Source organism: Microtus pennsylvanicus, chromosome 4 (genome assembly GCF_037038515.1).
Source record: "Microtus pennsylvanicus isolate mMicPen1 chromosome 4, mMicPen1.hap1, whole genome shotgun sequence".
Taxonomy (NCBI): Eukaryota; Metazoa; Chordata; class Mammalia; order Rodentia; family Cricetidae; genus Microtus; species Microtus pennsylvanicus.
The window spans coordinates 131,401,551-131,421,749 of NC_134582.1; the positions used below are offsets into that span (position 1 = coordinate 131,401,551).

At 43.2% G+C, this 20,199-nt stretch overlaps 2 protein-coding genes and 1 long non-coding RNA gene across 7 annotated transcripts in view; 1 reads left to right on the top strand and 2 right to left on the bottom strand.

The window, feature by feature from the left end:
- Rsu1 (Ras suppressor protein 1) overlaps nucleotides 1–1,272 on the bottom strand; it is a 176,638-nt gene extending 175,366 nt beyond the window's left edge. Inside the window, exon 1 of one of the 3 annotated variants that reach the window (XM_075970520.1) lies at nucleotides 1,136–1,272. In XM_075970520.1, the coding sequence (XP_075826635.1) occupies nucleotides 1,136–1,153 (18 nt within the window). In that variant the 5' untranslated portion in view covers nucleotides 1,154–1,272. Of the gene's footprint in view, nucleotides 1–4; nucleotides 240–1,135 lie in introns of those variants that run through there. The other 2 variants (XM_075970521.1, XM_075970519.1) reach the window with 2 other exon arrangements.
- LOC142848449 (uncharacterized) lies at nucleotides 319–9,207 on the top strand. 2 transcript variants are annotated; one of them, XR_012910416.1, is made up of 3 exons: nucleotides 319–921; nucleotides 7,953–8,048; nucleotides 9,129–9,207. It is a non-coding gene; the product is annotated as an uncharacterized LOC142848449 (long non-coding RNA). The 2 variants fall into 2 exon arrangements; XR_012910415.1 differs by lacking the exon at nucleotides 9,129–9,207 and having other exon boundaries at nucleotides 7,953–8,189.
- The window catches only part of Cubn (cubilin), a 206,598-nt gene continuing 193,541 nt past the window's right edge, over nucleotides 7,143–20,199 (bottom strand). For both annotated transcript variants that reach the window (XM_075970518.1, XM_075970517.1), the window contains exons 63-67: nucleotides 17,187–17,331; nucleotides 16,146–16,327; nucleotides 11,214–11,379; nucleotides 9,119–9,354; nucleotides 7,143–7,691 (exon numbers count right to left, since the gene is read on the bottom strand). In XM_075970518.1, the coding sequence (XP_075826633.1) occupies nucleotides 7,584–7,691; nucleotides 9,119–9,354; nucleotides 11,214–11,379; nucleotides 16,146–16,327; nucleotides 17,187–17,331 (837 nt within the window). In that variant the 3' untranslated portion in view covers nucleotides 7,143–7,583. The remainder of the gene's footprint in view (nucleotides 7,692–9,118; nucleotides 9,355–11,213; nucleotides 11,380–16,145; nucleotides 16,328–17,186; nucleotides 17,332–20,199) is intronic.

A 20,199-nucleotide genomic window follows, 5' to 3' on the forward strand; every position in this document is an offset into this window, starting at 1 on the left:
TTACCACAGAGGGCAACAGCTGGCGGGTGTGCGTGGGAGCCCGCAGGGGAAACTCGGGTGGCGTCAGATGCACTCGATCAGCCAAAACCAGGTTCAGAGAGGAGGAACACACCCTGTCCCGGCGATCAGCGCAGGCGCACACCAAATCCGGCCAACCCCACGCCCCTCCCGGCCTGACACTTCCCAAATTTGGAGAACAGTTTCCCAGACGCGGCTCCGGGCGAGGATCTGCCCACCGAAGAATGTGGACCCCGAGGCTGGCCAATCATACACAATTTTAGGCTCAGAGGCTCCGCCCCACACTGAGAGACGCCCACTTTCCTCGGGTTTGAAACTTGGATTGGACGCAGCGAAGTGCTTGCGGTTTAGTTTTGCACATGCGCAGTAGGTCGTCTGAAGGACCAAGCTCTGTGGGCGGAAGCAGGGAAGTTTAGGGCCGAATGCTGTAAAAGGGGTAGGTGTGAAGAATGGAGAGTAGCTTGTTTTGAGGGCTTGAGGATCGAGTCCTGGGAAATCCAGAAGTCAGTTATTCTCCTTGTCCTGCGTCTTTCATTGCGGCTCCCCTCCCAAGTGGGATGGGGGTGGGGAGAAAGAGCAGGGAGGGTATTACCCTGAATTCCTCTTCATCCGTGGCTGTCACAAACCTGGTGAAAGCATGAGGTCTGGATTGTGATCGTGCTTCTGAAGATAAGAATTCCGCCAAAAAACAGCCTTCAATAGGACGTTCACGGGCGTCTGTACCTGCCTCTGACCTTGGTCTTAAGCAACAGGAATCTCCCTGAGGGTTAGCTGCTAACAGTAAACAAACTCAGTCAGAGTTCCACCAGAAGAGGAGGAGCCAGTTCCACCTGAGTCTTTCCTGCCATCATTGTCTGAGGAACTCTGACACTGTGAGCCAAAAGAAATTCTCCCGCTCCTAAGGTATTTCTACCAGGCGTTTTGTCGTGGCGATGTGAGGGTAACTTATAAATTATGTCTTTAAAATGTAAAACAGAAGTGCAGGTGAGCAGCCTAACGAGGAAGTATATAGGGCAAGGTTTGAAGAGTCTGAGAAATAGGCTACAAGTGGAAATCCCACCCTCTGGACTTGCTGGTGCGCTCACCAGCAGGGAAGTTCTCTGAACCCAGTACTTACTTTGGGATGTGACCCCATGCAGGCTTTAAACTCACTGGGTAGCCAAGACTGGCCTTGAACTCCCGGCAACCCATCTGTCTCTCAAGTGCTAGGATTTTGTACAATAGTACATGATTTCTTCATTCCATTTAATACCATCAGATTTTCCTATGGTGGAGTAAGAGAAATGGTTCCGTGGTTAAGAACCCTTGCTGCTCTTGCAGAGGACTAAAATTCAGGTACCAGCACCCATGTTGGGCAGCTCACTGCAGCCTGTAACTCTAGTTATAGGGGATCAGATGTCTTCTGGCCTCCAAAGTTACCAGCATACACACATGTGCACGCACTCATGCACACACATACATACACACATACATAAATAAATCCGCAAAAACTTTCCAATGAGTCTATGGCTGTAGATCAATTGTCATATTCTTTGGGCTAGATTTGAGCCTCTTTTTCCCATGGTTACTGGGGTTGGAATCTCAACTCTGTCACTGTGAGTCTGTACTGGTTTTCTATAGCTCGCTTTTCTCATATGTGAAGTGGGAGTGATGGTTTCTACTGTTCCGGTGTAGTATGTCACACAGCTGCCCTAAGATTCTCTCCCTTAGACCTGGATGGAGGGGGGTGGACCTTGGACTTCCCACAGGGCAGGGAACCCTGACTACTCTTTGGACTGGAGAAGGAGGGGGACGGGGAGTAGGGGGAGGGGAAGGGAAATGAGAGGAGGTGGAAATTTTTAATTTAAAAAAAAAAAAGATTCTCTCCCTGGAACTATGAGAAAGACTTCTGAAGAAATTCTTCTTGTTCACTGGAGTTTAAATGAAATAGGAAATTGTGAGTAGTCAAACCTACATCTGTGGCATTTTCTGATCTCAGACAGTCATGGCCTATATTTCCATTGGAGCATTTGTCCCAAGAATGCCTCACATCTCAACGGGTTCCACTGAGCCTCTCTTTCAGCGTTTCTTTTGCTGCGATGATCACCATGACCATAAGCAGCTTTGGGAGGAGAGGGTTTATTTCATCGTGCAATTCTCAGGTCACACTTCAGCGAAGAAGGACGTCAAGGCAGGAACGGAAGCAGAGGCCATGGAGGGATGCTGCTTACTGGCTTGCATCTCCCTATGGCTCGCTCAGCCTGCTTTCTTAACCGCATCCAGGCCCACCTGCCCAGAGGTGCACCACTCACAGTGAGCTAGACCCCCTACATCAACCAATCAAGGTACAGATTTCCCTACAGGGAGTCTGCTGGCAGAATTTTCTCAGTTGAGGTTCTTCTTCCCTGATAACACTAGCTTATATCAGGTTGACAAAAAAAAAAAAAATCCATCAGGATAGGACCCTATGAGAGTCTACGGGCCTCTGAGAAACTTATTCCATCCAGATCCTAAAAAACAGACGTAGACACTGTGGTAAGAGATGGTGCACTTTGTCTTGACTATTAAAAGCAAGCTCAAGTTAGTTCATGGGGGAGGGCAATCAGAGGGCAGTGGAAGACTGGTTTCCTCCAGTATCATCCCTGGCCCCAGACAATGCAAGAATAGGGTGGACTCCAGTGCCCAGAGGATTGAATTAGAAAGCTGCTTCCAATCCTGTATTAAGATGCTTATTGCTGGACCACGAGGAAGCAAGAAAAGGAAGTGGTGCTGGAGCTGAGATCTTGTTTTCTGACCTGCCCCATCTCGGATAGGATGCTGTAAGTTTCCATTTGTCCCTGAAGTCAGTGGTTTGCTATGAACTTAGGATTTTCTCAGTTCTGTGAAAGCAGACACTTTCTTTTCTCTGCATTTTATTTTTTGAATTATATTTGCATTTCCTTCAGGTTCCTTCAGAGTTATGCAAATACAACTTCCTGCTAAGTCCAAATAAGGCTCCCTGACACTTATCTCACGGCCATGCACTTTACATTTTGACTCTAGGAGCTCCTATTTAGGACCTGGAAGGCAAGTGTGTGTGTTCCCGCGCGCATCCCCAAAGCACTACAATGCCAGCGGAAATATCAACTAACTATTTGATGCCTGGGTTTTCATTGGAGGCAATAAACCTTTAGAATGAAGCACTCTGGGAATGAGAAGGGGGTGGGGAAAGTCTCTTACCACTGCTCTGAGGAGTTGACTTCAAGTCAGTCTCACCAGATAAGAAAATTGAGGCTGAGCATGGAAGTACATACCTGTAACCCAATCCTTGGGAAGTGAGGACAGGAAGATTTTAGTTTGATGCTACAGGGCAAGTTGAGACCAACCTTAGCTACATTTAAAGACTGTTGAAAAATAATGTGAAAAGGGAAAAGGAAAAGAGAGATGTGAGGGGAAAGCAGAAAAGATGAGGGGGAAAAACGAGAGGAAAAGGGATGTGCAGGGTACTTGGTCACATGGTGTGAAAGGTGCCTTCTGATTGGTATAATAAAGAGCTGAATGGCCAGTAGCTAGACAGAACAGGAGAGAATAGGTGGGACTTCTGGGGAGAGAGGGGAAATGGAGATAAATGTAGGCTTGTGAGAGACATCAGTGAGAGGCAGAACAAGTTGGGTGCATAGAATGGGAGAGGGGTAAAAAGCCACATGGCAGAACGTAGATTACTAGAAACAGGGTGATTTGAGTTATGAGAGCTATATGGGAAAAGGCCTAAGCTAAAGGCCAATTTTCATAATTAATAATAGGTCTCCATGTCATCCCTGGGGAGTTGGTGATTTTAAGAAATTTTACCAGAAAATCTAATTCCAAAAGGATGAGGAAGGAAAGAGGAGGGGGAAAAGAGAGGAGGGCTGAGGAGGGAAGGGTTCACACAAGAACTCAGGAAAGATAGACCTGGGAAGGTTGCATTGTGATAGGAATCTATGACTGTCTTCATTTTCTCCTCAGTGTGTTTAGTGCAAGTCACAGGATAGCCATTCAATAAACATTTATAAATGAATGAATTATAAGTAGAACTGGTATGAGATGACTCTCGCCCAGAGAGTGCCAGCTTTAGCTCACTGATGTCAACAGAACCATGATTATCTGTAATAGTGATTTCTACTCAGAGGGACCCACACTTCTCTAAGATGCATGCTAATATGTCCAGGAAGTGGAACTGTAGAATAAAAGAAAGCATATTCAGTATTTTCAAGTAATTATAAAGTTGAAAAGTTGATTTTAAAAAGGAGGCAAAGCTCCTCAATATTCCCAAGGTAGCAATCCAGGCCCGGGGGTTTTGTTTTGGATGGTTAGTCAATAGTCACTCTGCAGGCATAAGCTGTGTACAGCAAAAAGAAAATGAACTCTGGGCTTCCAAGGGGTTCATCTCCATGACGAAGACCCTGGCTGTACTTTGCTCTCTTTGTAGGAGTGAATGCATACTCTTGCTCTTTCTTCCTAAAGGCCTTGCAAAGGTGCAGAATGTGAGAGATTACAGGCATGAATGACATGAGATCTATATGATGTACATGAATTAGTTTTGAATTCTGGTCTTCTTGCAGTTATTCCCTTGTTCCATCTTGTCAAGACCCTGGTGTGGGAGGTCCTTCTATATATGGGTTGCTTCTATTGGTTAATAAATAAAGAAGCTGCTTCGGGTCAATGGCTTAACAGAATATAGCCAGGCTGGAAAAGATATAGAGAGAGAGTAGGCAGAGTCAGGGAGAAGCCATGTAGCCCAGTCAGAGACAGATGCCAGATGGAACCTTGCTGGTAAGCCACAGCCACGTGGCAATACACAGATTAATAGAAGTGGGTTAAATTAAGATGTATGGGCTAGCCAGTAAGAAGCTAGAGCTAATAGGCCAAGCAGTGATTTAACTAATACAGTTTCTGTGTGGTTATTTTGGGGCTAAGTAGCCGGGAACAAACAAGCGTTTTTCCCCTACAAGGCCCTTTGGATTTAATGATGATATTCATTGCTTTACCATATTTCCAATACAACACTATCCATAAACTGGAGCTATATGCATAGCTAATGGGAACAGGGCTGTTTAAGCTGATAATATTTCACTGAGGCACCTGTATGTTCTATACAGAACCAATTTCTCCTGTATTTATGTATTAAAGTTAGGTGAAGCGGCACTCTCTCGTTCAGTGCTGGTATTAAAGACTTCACTTTGCAGAGTTAACCTGTAGTAAGTTTCTTTCTGTGAAGTCATCTGCTTTGCTGGAAAACATGGAAAATTCCAGAAAGCACTGAGTTTTCATGTAGAAAGGAAGGCAGTAAGTTCCTCCCTTAGTTACCCATCTGGAAAAGTAGGGGACGACAGCATGCTGTGGAGTGTTCTCATTCTTGACGAACCTGTATAGTGTACTACAAAGCTAGGGCACCTAGGTGATGGTGTTTACAGGAGCCACACACTCTCAGACAACATACACAACTTCAGCACACCTGTGGTTTAGAAATGTTGTTGCCCACTACTCAGAGACAAGCTGGCATATGCAAGTTTTGTTTTGTAGATCTGTGCATTTTTATATTGATAATAAATAGAATTGTCTACAGTAAATGCTCTATATTCTTGGTTTAACTTGGATAGAAACATATAGACTGTGCTTCAGAACATGGTCCTGCTTAGAATATTATTGCTTTGAGAATTTGCTTTTACTAACAATTTTTTAAAAGATTTATTTATTTGTTATGTATACAGTATTCTCAGTACTCTGCCTGCAGGCCAGAAGAGGGCACCAGATCTCATTACACATGGTTGTGAGCCACCTTGTGGTTGCTGAGAATTGAACTCAGGATCTTTGGAAGAGCAGGTGGTGCTCTTAACCACTGAGATATCTCTCCAGCCCCTTAGTAACATTTTTTTAAACAGACAGAAACAACACACTTTTACAACCAAATATTCATTGATTTCTCTGTGTTATGACAGTACCTTGAAACAAGGTATGAAAGGAAATATGAAGTTGTCCAATAAAACACACATATAGTAAGAACTGATGACCTGCGTTGAGTTGAAGGTGTAACTGTGAGGCTGGAAATATGGCAGATGTTTCTGCTGTAGCAAGTACAACCTATACAGTATAACATGGAGGGTGGTCGGGCTCCAGTGGTGAGAAGAGAGTATGTGCAAAGTTAAACAGCTATGTGATAAAGGTAAGGGCTGATTTTTTTTCCCCTGAAAGTTTAATGTACTGTGGTTTAAGTCGAACAGGCCCCCATAGGCTTGTGGGTTTGAACAGTTTGTAGATCCCCAGCTAGTGGCACTGTCTGGGGAGACTGAGAACCTTTGGTCCCCAGCTGGTGGCACTGTCTGGGGAGATTGCAGAACTTTTGGTCCCCAGATGGAGGCACTGTCTGAGGAGACTGCAGAACCTTTGGTCCCCAGCTGGTGGCGCTGTCTGAGAAGACTGCTAAACCTTTGATTCCCAGCTGGTGATGCTGTCTGGGGAGACTGCTAAACATTTGGTCCCCAGCTAGTTGCGATGTATGGGGAGACTACAGAACCTTTGGCCCCCAGCTGGTGGTACTGTTTAGGGAGGCTGTAAAACCTTGGGCTGTAGGAACTGGAGAACTAGGGCTGAATCTTATAGGCACTTTGTTTCCTGGTTTTCTGCAAAGTTGGTGCTTTTGTACATGTTCCTACTGCCCATTCCACCACGCCCCTTTCAGTATGATGAAGAGAAACCCTCTAAAACAGTGAGCAAAACAAACCCTTTCTTACAACAGACAAGATTAGCAGAAAGAAGCTTCCTTGGTGTGCAGAGGCATGACTGTGACACATGCCTGAGAGATGCGACCTAAGAAAAGTTAATTGGGAAATTCTAGAGCCTTGAATAATAGTGAGTGGAAGGTATACAGAGATTCAACAGCCAGGACAGCACAGAGTCCTGGGGATGACCAGAGGGGAGCCCCAGCAAGGCTAAGAAAGGAAACTGGAGAGCTCATGGTGCAGAACAGTTTCCGAGGTCACAGAAAATTCTTCAACCACAAGCCACCATGAAAACCCAAGTTGCAACGGGTTACAAATGAAGACAACAGAACTGTACATCATTTTCAGTAATGTTTACTACCTTGACTTTGACTTTTGTAGCAAAAACAATGCATATATTTGTGTCACTGGTTTTTTAAAACGTACAACAATCTGTCCCAGGGTAACTGTCACCTTTTAAACAACTTACAAGATGTCAGCTAAATGGTGCATCCAGTAAGAACGCTGCATACAGCTGAGTTGAACAACTTACAAGATGTCAGCTAAATGGTGCATCCAGTAAGAACGCTGCATACAGCTGAGTTGAACAACTTACAAGATGTCAGCTAAATGGTGCATCCAGTAAGAACGCTGCATACAGCTGAGTTAAACCAAGTGCTGCTCTGTATTCAGAACATTAAATGTACAAAACTGGTTCCACACTGTCTCTGGTAAAGGCCATGGAAGTTCAGTTCATGTTTGATGGCTCAGGTGGGGATGAAAATGAGGAAGGAAGAGTTCTGGACAGGGTGGTAGCCAACCATGCTGTGGCGGAGCCAGAGTCCTGGGATTACACACAGCTCTCCTGATTCAGCTGTCCCACAATATCTCAAACCTTGACAGCTGTGTTGTATACTTCGCATGAAATCTTACGAAGACTTGATTTGATGACGCTTTGAAGGGGACTGTAGTAGGGTCCTAAAATTGAGGGGAGGGAAATGGTTAGTTTTTAAATTAAACATATTTTAGAAATGGCAGCCTACTTAAAGTATTACCCATAGAAACCTTATGGAGTTTATAGTCTGTACATTCTAACAGTGAACCAACATCTATTTCTAGAAGTAACCTGTCAATAATTAATGCATTAATTAATACAAAAGGATGTTCCCAGGAACAAGATGCTGAGAAGTGATGGGTGGGGAGATAATGCTAAACTCCCATCGGTCTTTTGTTTTCCAGATGTCTGAACTGAGTGCGGACAATGGTGCGCGTCTTTACATAAACATAAAGCATATGCCGACAGACCCTCGCACAGAAGCTGGCTGCTGCAGGAGCGTATGTAACCTGCCGCTTTATGCTTGTGTTTTACTCTTCTTCTTTCTTCTTATGCTTTATATTTCAGGTTAACATCGTGAAATGTTAAATAAATTGGTGGTACCTTTCATTTAACAAAATAAAGGAACAGAAATAATTATACGTGGGAGGGAGTATATTTTGAAAGCACTGGCATATCCAGTCATATGCCTAGATTTAATGTGACACTGGTCTACGTGGCAGGCATTTGCCTCCTAATGCCCCAGTTTTCCTTCAGCTTCCAAGTCCGGAGTAACTACTGTTCTTCCCATGGCACAGGCTGTGCGCTATGGGACCAAATGAAGCTGAACGCTTAGAAGGCACTGAAATAGACACACAGGAGCCGTACAAACATAAAATAAAGATATCTCTTTTATTTTATACTGGGTATAATAGTGACATGGTGCCTACTGGTCCCAAAATCAAAATTCTCCCCAAGTAACCAACTTTCTGTGTGAAGATGTAGTTAGCCAAATGTTTCCTGGAGTGTCAGCTGTAGTAGTGAAAAGTTGAGAACTGACTTTCTCAGCAGAGAGCCCTTGTTAAGTAAGCTGGACTGCCCCAGGTACATAGAAAATGAGACACCAAAAATGTATCTACATCAGTGTAGTAAGATATTAATGACATATTGGTAGATGATTAGATGATATAAAATGTGCTGATATGTGTATATATTCAAAGAAAGGTTCTAGTAATATAGCATTTTCAAGCTTTTAAAATTTTTGATATACTTACTGATATTTCTAAAAATAAAATTGTACAGAAAACTTTTAAATAATTTATGTATTTTGAATTCTCTAGATTTCCGGTGATATGATGCTTGTCCAATTTGTTTCAAAGGCCCGTGTGAATAAAGAGAATAATTAGAAACATAGAATAATTCTCTAGGTTTCAGCGGTGCATGTAATATAACATATCTGCCACCAGATAGCGCTCATGCTCCCAAAATATAAACCACTGACCTGTAACTTTGGTTTTTGCGTGTGCCTATACTGTGATTGTCAATGTTTAAAAATCACATGTGAAAATCTAATAACGTTTGTTTTACTCACCGTTCCACAGTATGTTCCAAAGGGTGGTGAGCTGGCGTCTGGCCCATTATAGAGAGTGAGGTAGTTGTCGGCACAATTTCCTGGAGGGTTGATAATGAAAACTGAAAAGCTGACGGAGAGAGGTCTTCCAGAAGGAGCAATGATGGTCCATTCACAGTGAGTTTTGTTTGGGTAGTTGTTAGGATAGCCAGGACTGGTTAATAGACCACTGTCATCAAGAAGAGTTCCTCCACAGCCTGCAAGGAAGGAATGGAAAAGATTCCATTTAGGAAAGTGCTTTTCCACATATGCAGGTCATGGAAGGGAGAGCTTTTTATCTTCTTACGGAGGCAGGGAATCTGCAAAAGCAGCCAGCCAAGGCAGAACCCCTCTTCTTGGTGGACATCCTCTCCAGGCCCATTCCCACCAGCCATTCCTTTCTCAATGGTCTGTGACCTGAGGTGACTTCTCCCAGGATGGGTCTTTGCTAACCTCAGGCTGAGAACAAACTGGAGAACAACACAATAGCTTCCCAGAGAGGAAAGTCTCTGTCTGCATGTTTTCAGGGCGCAGCAGCTTCCACAAGCAGAGTAGGTAACCGTGGCTGGGAAGCCAAGATCAAATCAAGTTCTGTGGCACCCAGACTGATATTACAGCCTAGATGCTATGATAAAACAGACTTTATCAGACCCACGCTGACAGTTCTCAGATCTAATCAGCTTCTAAATCTGATGTGATACCTTTACCAGGGTCTCCTTTCTGTGGGACTCCTGTGTATCATAGCCATGGGGCGCCTATTAGTCCCAGGGCCAAAATTTCTCCCCAAGTAACAATCTTTCTGTGTGAAGGTAATAGTTAACAAAGGTTTCCTGGAGCATGAACTTTAGTTGTGAAGGGCAGGCTTCACATCAAATCTCTTTGGGGCTTGGTGTCACTTGGGTTTGATTTGCTCATTTCTACACGAAAGCTGAAGAGATCCAGAAGAAAGAGCCTAGTAACTGGGACTTGGGCAACTTGATCTTCAATTCACACTTTGCTTACTGCTTATTTATTTTATTGTTTACTTCCCCCCTTTTTTTAATTTTAAGTTTTTCAAGATCAGTTCTTACTATGTATGTCAGGCTGGCCTCAAGAATTATGATTGCTGGGTTAGAGAGATGGCTCAGTGATTAAGAGCACTGCCTGCTCTTCCAAAGGTTCAATTCCCAGCAACCACATGGTGGTTCACACCACCTGAAATGAGATCTGGTGTCCTTTTCTGGCATGCAGGCATGCATGCAGGCAAACCACTGTATACTTAATAAATAAATAAATCTTTAAAAAAAAAAAGAATTATGACTGCATTGCCTCAGCCTTCCAAGTGTACGATTACAGGCTGCTAATGCCAGTACATTTGTTTCTTCCTCCTTTACCTCCAGTCAGGACAGTTAATTACTGGGCACCTTTGGGTGTGTGGAGACTTTGCTATCTGTGGTTATTGGACGGGATCCTCACTTCCCCTGAGTACACTTAAAAGATTCCTTTTATGGTTTCTATTTTGTAAGTTTGGGGCTATTATAGGCAGTTCATAAAAGCATTTCTCCTTGCTCAACTAAATGTGTCCACGGGACTTATATTTCCTGCTAGTTGATAAATAGACAACCAAACATCCAGGAAGACAGTTGTCACCCTGAAGAAGCAATCATGACACAGGAGTTTCACCAAACGACAAAAGCCAGGACGGGCACAGCTGCTCAGCTGTGCACACCATCAGGAGTGTCTGTGTGCACACAGCGGGCTGCTCACTGTGTACAGCTGCTGGCTGCTCGTCCCACACGGGTGTGTTCCTGACTCACTGAATTCTCAGAGAAGTCATTGGTGATCAAACCAGAAGAACAAGATAAAGTTTATGCGGAAAGTTTACAGTGTTTACATTCTCGGGCCTTTTGCAAGTAGAATGTGGTCTTTTATATCATTGGAATGATAAATAATTTTAGGATTTTGAAAAATCAGTTCTTCACTGTTTAAAAATCGGAACGTTTCACAGAAAATCATCGGGTGCAATCTACTGTGATAAAGGCCCTTTAATCTGCCATCCTATCTCCTGTAGAGGCTTCCCTCACAGTGGCTAGCTTACCGGACGGAGAGGAGGTCCAGACGATTTTGTATCCAGCGCCTGTGAGTGAGTCATCTGTCTTAAACTGCAGATACAGCTCATTGCTCTGAGAGAAGATGGGGTTTGGCTGCATAAGGCCACAGTACTTGTCAAGCAGCGGTGAACTGCTGTTGCTGCCGCTTCTTACCTGTTAAAAGCAGTCATTAGTCAGCTCATCCATATTATTCCTGCTTCAACTCATCACTACCATGATGAGACAAGTACAGTAAGTATTTGGTTTGTTTTTTAAGACAGTTCTTAAAAATGGAACAAAATGGAAACAGGGCTCTGGCTGGGACAGACTGGTTGGTTATCTTCAAGTCCATGGGATTGATGTGGGAGTGATTTCTTATTAATAAAGAAACTGCCTAGACCCATTTGATAGGCCAACCCTTAGGTAGGCGGAGTAAACAGAATGGAATGCTGGGAGAAAGAAGCTGAGTCAAGGAGTCGCCATGGTTCTCCCACTCCAGTCAGACGCAGGTTAAGATCATTCCTGGTAAGCCAGCTTGTGGGCTACACAGATTAATAGAAATGGGTTAGATCAATATGTAAAAGCTAGCCAATAAGAAACTGAAACTAATGGGTCAGGCAGTGTTTAAAAGAATACAGTTTCCGTGTAATTATTTCGTGTAAAGCTAGCCGTTCAGGTGGCCGGGTGCGGGGACTCAGCCCGCCGCTCCTACTACTACAGAGTGGCGCCCAGACGTGATGGCCTAAATCCACTTAAAAACCTGAGAGGGCTTTAAAAAGGTGAGAGAGAGTTTAACACAGTTCTTTTGTGGCTTGTGGGTGGTGTGCTGCAGAGAGAATTTCCTGACTCAGCATCCGCAACAGGAAAAAAGCTGCAGTTTTAAACCGCCGCTTTCTGGGCTGTGCTGCCATTGCGATCTCTGTCTGGCCCCTGTGGGAGACAGAGCTTTTGAATGGAGCATTTGGAGTAAAGCTCTATGGCTTGGTTGATGGCAATGTGGACTGCTGTGTGCCTGGAACTGTGTGTCGCTCAGGGGCACCAAATGGCTCTGAGGCAGGAGCTGCTCAGCTCCGCCATGCTGAACTGTGCTGGTCTCAGGTAGGAACTACCGTAATTACCATAAAAACAGCGCAGTTAAGGTTTCGACTGGGCAGGACACAGGCGGTACCGTATTACCTGTACATGGTGCAACTTAAGTTTTTAAGAACTGCTTAACATTTTAAGAAATGCTCCTGGATAGTAAAAAAAATGTTACAGATTCACAATAAAACAGATTCAGACATAAAAGACCATACTGTTGGATGAATGTACGTAGGCTTGAGAGAGAGAAGAAAAAGAATATAGAGAATAAAGTTAATGGTTTAAAAAAAAAAAGGTAAAGTCTTTAAAGAGACAGAGTACAGATAGTTAAGAGATTAAAAGAAATAAAGAAAAATAAGCCACGTAAAAATGGAAAATTCACAGAGAGTCTGGATTATGTACATTGTGTTTTCTTTAAGATTTTTGACTGTAAAGGAGCTAAGTACAGAGAGACATTTCATTACATGGGCTGCCAAGCTAAACCAGAATGGATATAAGGGTATTACGATTTCAAAATTTGGGTCTAAGAATATGATGCTTTGGAGAGGGTCTTCTTTTGTTTTCACAGAGGACCAGACCCTGTGGATTTCTTCTATTACAATTTGGTATGATAGACCACGCCCTCCTGAAAGGTTGTTGTGAACATCTTCAAAAAATTGCTTCGCTCAACTGCCAACTGAGATGACCCTGGCACACAGGTTATACCATGAAAGACCTAATTAACGACGCCCCCATTCAGCAGGAAGCAGTTTGGAGAGAAATAACTGCGCCCATATTCCCAAAAATTGTTTATAAATGTTCTTTTACATTTAAAGGGGGATATGATATAGGTATGAATAATTTGCATTGGTATGGATTTTAAGGTCAATTTTGTTATATATATATGTATTTTTGATCTTGAATAAGGTGTGATTGTGTAGTTCATTTTTAAAATGTAATGTATATTAGGAAATATAGGTTGTTGATGGATAATCATAAATAATAGTCAAGTTTGTTGTCATGTTACTTAGATTTTCTAGATATATAGAGATATATTTCAGATAGGCATTCTTCATATCTCTCAAAGGCTACAGAATATGGCATTTAAAATATTTTAATAACTTAGAACTTTTCATGACAATGAGACATGTCTGCTCCTGGCGGCACCAATCTACTTCGAGAGGAAGATGGGCATCGAAGAGGATCCTTATGGAGTTTGATAGCCATTTGGGCAAGAAACTGCTCTTGCCTGGACTGTTGCATAAACTGGACACAGAACCCGCAGAGAGAGGACTGCTGAACTTGCCTAAAGGTGACACGGTCTTTTGGGGTTCATGACTCATGAAAGAGTCTGCGAGACATTCTGCAGGACACAGCAGATTGTGACTGAACTGTCTTTGAAATTGCCTGCTTCATGGAAATGTCTGCTGGATACTATGGGCCTGAAGGCTGAAGATGGATGCCCCAATGGTACAGAGGAACTTTGGGTGACTGTACAGGCAGCGAGATGTCTCTGTCATTTTCTTGTTTACTTAGGTAATATTATATCCTTCTGGAGTCTTTGATGGAGTTGAAGAATGGATAGGTAGTTACAGTTTTCCATTGTTATGATAAAAGATAAAATAGATATAAATATTGTAACTGTGATTCTTGCTTAATAACTGTTTTTGCTATATGTAATTTTACTATGTTAAAGTTAAAGCCTTTCTTTTTTGTTTAAACAGAAAAAGGGGAAATGATGTGGGAGTGATTTCTTATTAATAAAGAAACTGCCTAGACCCATTTGATAGGCCAACCCTTAGGTAGGCGGAGTAAACAGAATGGAATGCTGGGAGAAAGAAGCTGAGTCAAGGAGTCGCCATGGTTCTCCCACTCCAGTCAGACGCAGGTTAAGATCATTCCTGGTAAGCCAGCTTGTGGGCTACACAGATTAATAGAAATGGGTTAGATCAATATGTAAAAGCTAGCCAATAAGAAACTGAAACTAATGGGTCAGGCAGTGTTTAAAAGAATACAGTTTCCGTGTAATTATTTCGTGTAAAGCTAGCCGTTCAGGTGGCCGGGTGCGGGGACTCAGCCCGCCGCTCCTACTACTACATGGGATAACTGCCATATTTAAGATTGATGGAAGGCCCGATCTGCTGCCTTCATACTCTTGCCTTTAAGTTTCCTTCCCTTGGGATCCTCTTATAAATCACCGCTGAGGAGGGGAGACATACAGCGTAGAGCTTAAGATGTGCATGTTTCTAACTCAGAGCAGAGGCATATCTGGGAAATTAGAGAGGGAGTTGGAGGCACATTCGTTCACAGTAGGGTCTGGAACAGGGCCCTCTCTGCTAGCCTCTGCTAGCAATACATTAGAGCCCTCATAAAAGGCTTTGGTTCCCACCAGAGTTAACTTGAATGGAACACTAGGACTTCCTGCACATAGTCTCCTCTGCAGCACTAACTAAACTCAGATACGTTTAACAGGCCGTGCTGTTGCTTCCTGTCTCTGCTGATGCAACAGGAAGCTTCCCATCCATTCTCTGGAGTGGAGGAGGATGTCTGGGTTTCGTAGTCCTCACCTTCCAATGCAAAAACAAAACAAAACAAAAAACTAAAAAAACCCAAGACTTTACTTCCCAGCATCCAGAGGACAAATGACAAAGGCTAAGTTGGACCAATAAGAGGCAACTCGAGTTAGGAATGACTTAGAATTAGCAGGGGAGTCCACCCCTTTTCTGTATCATGCTCTTCTTGTTTCTGTTTAGTACTTATAGAAGCATTTGCTTTTGAGGACGGGTAAGCATGTCAGTCCAAGTCTAACTCCCTGAAGAGCACAAACAACATTGCTTCTCTGTCTTCATTTCTTCCCTCCTCTCATCTCCTGCCATGGGAAGTAACCCAGGAGGAAGACATGAGCGTTCCCTGGGAATTCACTATTTGTTAAAAACACTGATTTACCACAGATTTAGTTTAACTTTATATGGGGAGCTTTTCAATATAATAAGGCATTAGGAAGCTTGTAGGAGCTGAACACATGTGCAAAGACCATCTCCTGGGACACCATTCTCCCCCAGGTTGAGGACCACACATGGGATGGGTGATGCAGGATGGTACAGAAACAAGACAGTCGGGAATGGACTGGTGACTAAAAAAGGCAGAAATCTGTTAACATTAAGAAGCAGCAGAAGAAAAGAAGCCAATGGAAAAGAAACATCAGAAGAAACGGGGCAGCATGAGCCTGAAAATTGTTTATCCCACGAAGAGCAGACAGCTCTGGAGAGCTTATTTGGAATAAAAATGAGTCAAACACAGACATTTTGACTATGTTGATTTGATTAATATGCGTATGTATTTGCAATAGTGTGCAGTACCCCAACTGTGTGCACAGTTAAAATGTGAGTAAGCTTCTAAGGAACCGAACAAACAGGCAGTAACAAAAGAAATAAATAAATCTCTGAATCAGGTGCGGAGGCTGTGGACATCTTTCAGAGCCTTTCCTGTATAGCCACAAGGTCAATTGGGAAGTTTTAGATTTAGCGTTGGCAGAACACAGGTGTAGCAACCACTTGATGGGGAACCAGTATGCAAAAGCCTTTGCACTTAGTCAGTGCTATAGGCACCTTGTCCTTGGCATCTGGAATTCGTGTAACTTCCTTGAGAAACTCTTCTCTGTTCCTTCCTGACTGTGTTTCAACTGACTGTGATGCTGTCGTCTGTACTGTACTTCCTGTACTAAAACTAGAATATTCTCAGTACACATTTATAGAATGAAAAAATAATGATTAACATAAAAACATGAAGGGACATATTGGATTAACATCACTATAGAAGAATTCTTAGTTATCATCATCTTTTTACATCATTCGTTTAAATTACATTCAAATATATATTACCTCCAAGAAATCATGCCGGCATTGATTTGAAAATTCCAGCTCAAACCAGTAGAAAAAGAGGGAAATGGTATTGTTCTGTGGGGCTCTGAGAATAATGGTGCAGTCCAAGTTATTATCGTACGCTTGAGGCCATCCAGGACTCTTCAGATTGCCAAATGCTTGGTTGTATTCTCTGTTGCAATCTGCGATAAAAACCAATATTCATAATTAATGTGCACACATAGATATTTAGTATTCTTTTAGGTTGACAATTCAGTGTTTAGAGTCTACTGAATCTGAGCAAAGTTCAGAAGCTGCTCCATCCTCTTGGATGACGTTTGAGCAAACTGAGACCCTAGAGATGCTGAGGATGCATGCCCACAGCTGCAGTGCCAGGCCTGGCTAATGTGGATGCCCCCATGTGAAGTGTGAAACACAAGCCCCTTTTGAGAAACACTCCAGCATTTTTTGAACTCTTACTCACATGGCAGGAGAGTCAGTGGCTGACATTTAGATATTTTTTAGACCCAAAGGCTTTTATAGTCCCAGACACTATCTGCATAAGAATTTCCTTTGGTGGATTGTTAGTTCTGCTACAACTCACATTTTCTTTTTTTTACCATTTTTTTTTTTTGGTTTGGTAAAATTAAAAACCAGAAGTAACTGTGCCTTTGAATCAAATGCTGCTTTAGTTTTAATCACGTTCAAAACAGTCCTTGCAGGAAATATTCTCTGCAAACACTTCTCAGTCACCAAACTCAAGTAACTTCTTCATTAATAATGGTATTTACACAATCATTTCCTAAGATATGATTCCCATCATTGTGGCCACACCAAGAATCACTGAATTGTGAACTTCATATAAGCAAAGAGCTTGCTATGGGAGACACCTTGAAAACCTTAGTTTTCAACTGACTAAATTAGGTCCGAGTCTCAGCTGAATCTTACTTCTGATGGGTGTGTGTTTACTTTAGCAAAACCAGATGTGGTCACAGGAGTCAGTTCCAGCAATCGCTGCTATCAAAGCTGCCTTTCCCCATAAACAGGACGTTTTAGGCTCACCTGCAATCTGATAGGTGAAATGCACCTGAGAGTTCATGTTTAAAACATCAGATTTGAAAACGACAGTTGCGGTCCTTGTTGAAGAATAAAACACTGGCAAAGCCGTGAAGTTCGTGCCGCAGTACAGAGTCACTGGCCCCTTACCCTGAAATGAAATAGAAGCCACATGGCCTGAGATACGCTTTCAGGAAACAGCAGCTACACTGGATAATAAACTGTATTCAACACGTGACTTGAGTATCCAGCCATGGAAAACAGCTCGTGCTTCAAGTGTGCTGCAACACTCACCATTAGCAGTGTCCCACCTTCCTAGAGGAAGGGGAAATTAGGAGTCGAGTTTCTGCTAAAACCACAAGCAGACACTTCTCTACAGAAAACAAAGCTTTTCCCCCTCGAGTTGTGTCACAGCTAAAGTGTGTGTTTTGGTCAGAGCAGAGCCAGGTTGTGTGAGCTCCTCACAGGGCTCTTACTACAGCTTCTCCCACAATCTAGAGTTCACTTAGATTAGCCAGAGCCAGGTATTCCTATGAGTTTCCCCTTCCCTGTCCTGGGTGCTCAGTATCTATAATAATGTCCCTGTTCTCTTCGGCAGCACTCTGGAGATGTTGTTCCCTCTCAAATGCACAGGGTAAAGGGCTAGTAATTTCTACACATGTGAGCAGGTACCTCAAAGGTAGCAGCCAGCAGCCGGAGTCGCATGAAATACATGCAGTTCTTGGACTCTCTAAAAGCGCACCCTCCATCCCTGCTCCCAGACTCCCACACCTACCCTTAGCCCACTGTCTTCTGCATTGACCTCCTCCTAAGTTTGTCTGCTGTAACCTCTAAACTTTAACTGCATCGCTAACCCTCCAGTGTTTATATCCCAAGACTTTCAACTTTGTAGTCCTACATGAATCTCATGTCTCCAGCAGCCTTATGAAGGCTCTCTCCACGGTTCTCTGGGTCAAAGTGGTGTAGGGTGGTGGGGAGGGTTCTTCTGTGTTTTTCAATATAGAATCTCTCTCCTCTGTGATGCCTTAGCTCATAGCAATTTTCTATGTCCTAGGCTTGCTCTGAGCACTTAGAGGCTTTGAATATTTTTGTACATAGTGCATCCTCACTTTGAACTTTGCATGGGTAATACTCATTTCCATTCTCTATGGTTGCCTACTCCAGAGCCACCTATCCATGCTACACCTTCTCCAGTGTTCCCACATCCACCAAATAAGCCTTTTGCTATCTTCCAACCAGCCTCTCTTTCTACTCTGGGGTAACTTGAGAATGCTAGTTTTTTTCCTAGTCATCATCTTTGTTGTTGCTATTGTCTTTATTCCCTATTTGTCCACTGTAGTCTCCTTTATTCATTCAGTTTGAGCAGATTATTCAGTGACAAGAAGTACGTGTTTCTCATTATTGAAAATACATAATATGTTCTTCATTATAGCATTTTCCCTCTGGGGTGTCTTAGCTCATAGTAATTTTCTATGTCCTAGGTTTGTTCTCAGCCTTTAGAGGCTTTGAGTATTTTTATAGTGCATTAAACATCCTCACTTGTATTATCTGAGGCCAGCACACCTGCTCTTGTATGCCTCAGTTTCCTCATTCTTTATGTGCGATTGATAGAGCCCTGATGAGGAATCTTCCCTGATTCCTCAAGTTCCAGCTTCATAAAGTGAGGAGGAACTGAAAGAACTTTGACCTAATGTAGAAGCCCCATAATGTGAGCCTATTTCCACCTTGTCTGAGGGTCAGAGAGTTTTAGCTTGCTCAAAGTTGTTAACAACAAGTATGGCTAAGTACCCTGACCTGGGGAATGGTTACTTGGTGTTTTGGACACTAAGGTGGCCCAAAGTGGTGCATCTTCTCCACCCTGACCAAAGGTGAGGAAATTCAATAATATTTCTGCTCCTTCTTTTGAATTTGGAAGTTTGACCTAGGGAGTGGCTGCCTTCAGGATACTTGCTCTAGGGTGGGTTCACTGCTTAAACAGCAGAAAGCTTTTTCTCAAGAATTAATGGCTTGATGTCTCTAGTGTTGAAGCAAGTCGTTGCTCTAGTTGACCTTTGTGTCATGTTAAAGCAGTCCTTTGCCTCTCCCTCCCCATTGTATTGGGGTATAAAAGTGTATGGGAAATTAAACGTGGGCGATTTCAGTATTCACTGGAACTCCTCTCGGTACTATCGTATGCTTCTGTTTTATTATTTTCATTCACGTCTTCACTCTCTTTACTTACTTTTCTAATTCCCATCCCCCTACCCTGGTAAGTGGTATACTCATCAAAGCTGGTCTCTGACAACCCAAAGGGTCTGCTCCACTTGGCTCTAAGTCCTTCCACTGGGGAATAGGAGTTCTGTGCTGACAGCCACTGTCAGTAGAATGCCGCGAACCTGGTATCTCCACAACCCAGGAGCCTAAGAATAACTTCCGTCTCTAGGCTCTACTCGGCACTCATCTCAGATCCTCAGAAGGTGCCAGGCAGAGAGAGCTCTGTCACTACCAGGCCTTGGGCATTTGAATGTGGCCCTCTAAACTAAACTGTTAGTTTCTAAAAACAGGTTAACTGCTCACCGCTCATGACTACAGATATCATCCAAGGGTTTGGGTTCAGTCTATGATCCCTGAGTGTAGATATTTTCTCTGGCTACCTCATTACTCTCCGTGTTCACCCACAGCCGAGGAGATGATCATGCTCAGATCTCTGGGTCTTTCGCACACCAGCTGCCCTGTCATCTTTCCCGTGTAAACTTAAGACTCAGATATTTATCTCCTTGAGCCCAGACAGCTTCTGTTTCCTCTTTTCTAGTCTCTCTCCCATTGCCATAAGTGTAGCCCCACCTAGTCATACGGCCTCTTAGTTGGTTTCCCTACATTTTGTATGGATCCCTCCAGTTCATTCTACACCAATCCTGCTGGTCATAGACGTGATTCTCCAGATGTACCCCACGGAGCTCTGGGATTGGTGGCAGAACACAAGATATGCTCATCAAATACTGATTAATGTGTGTTATGCCAACGAATTGGTGTTTAAAGG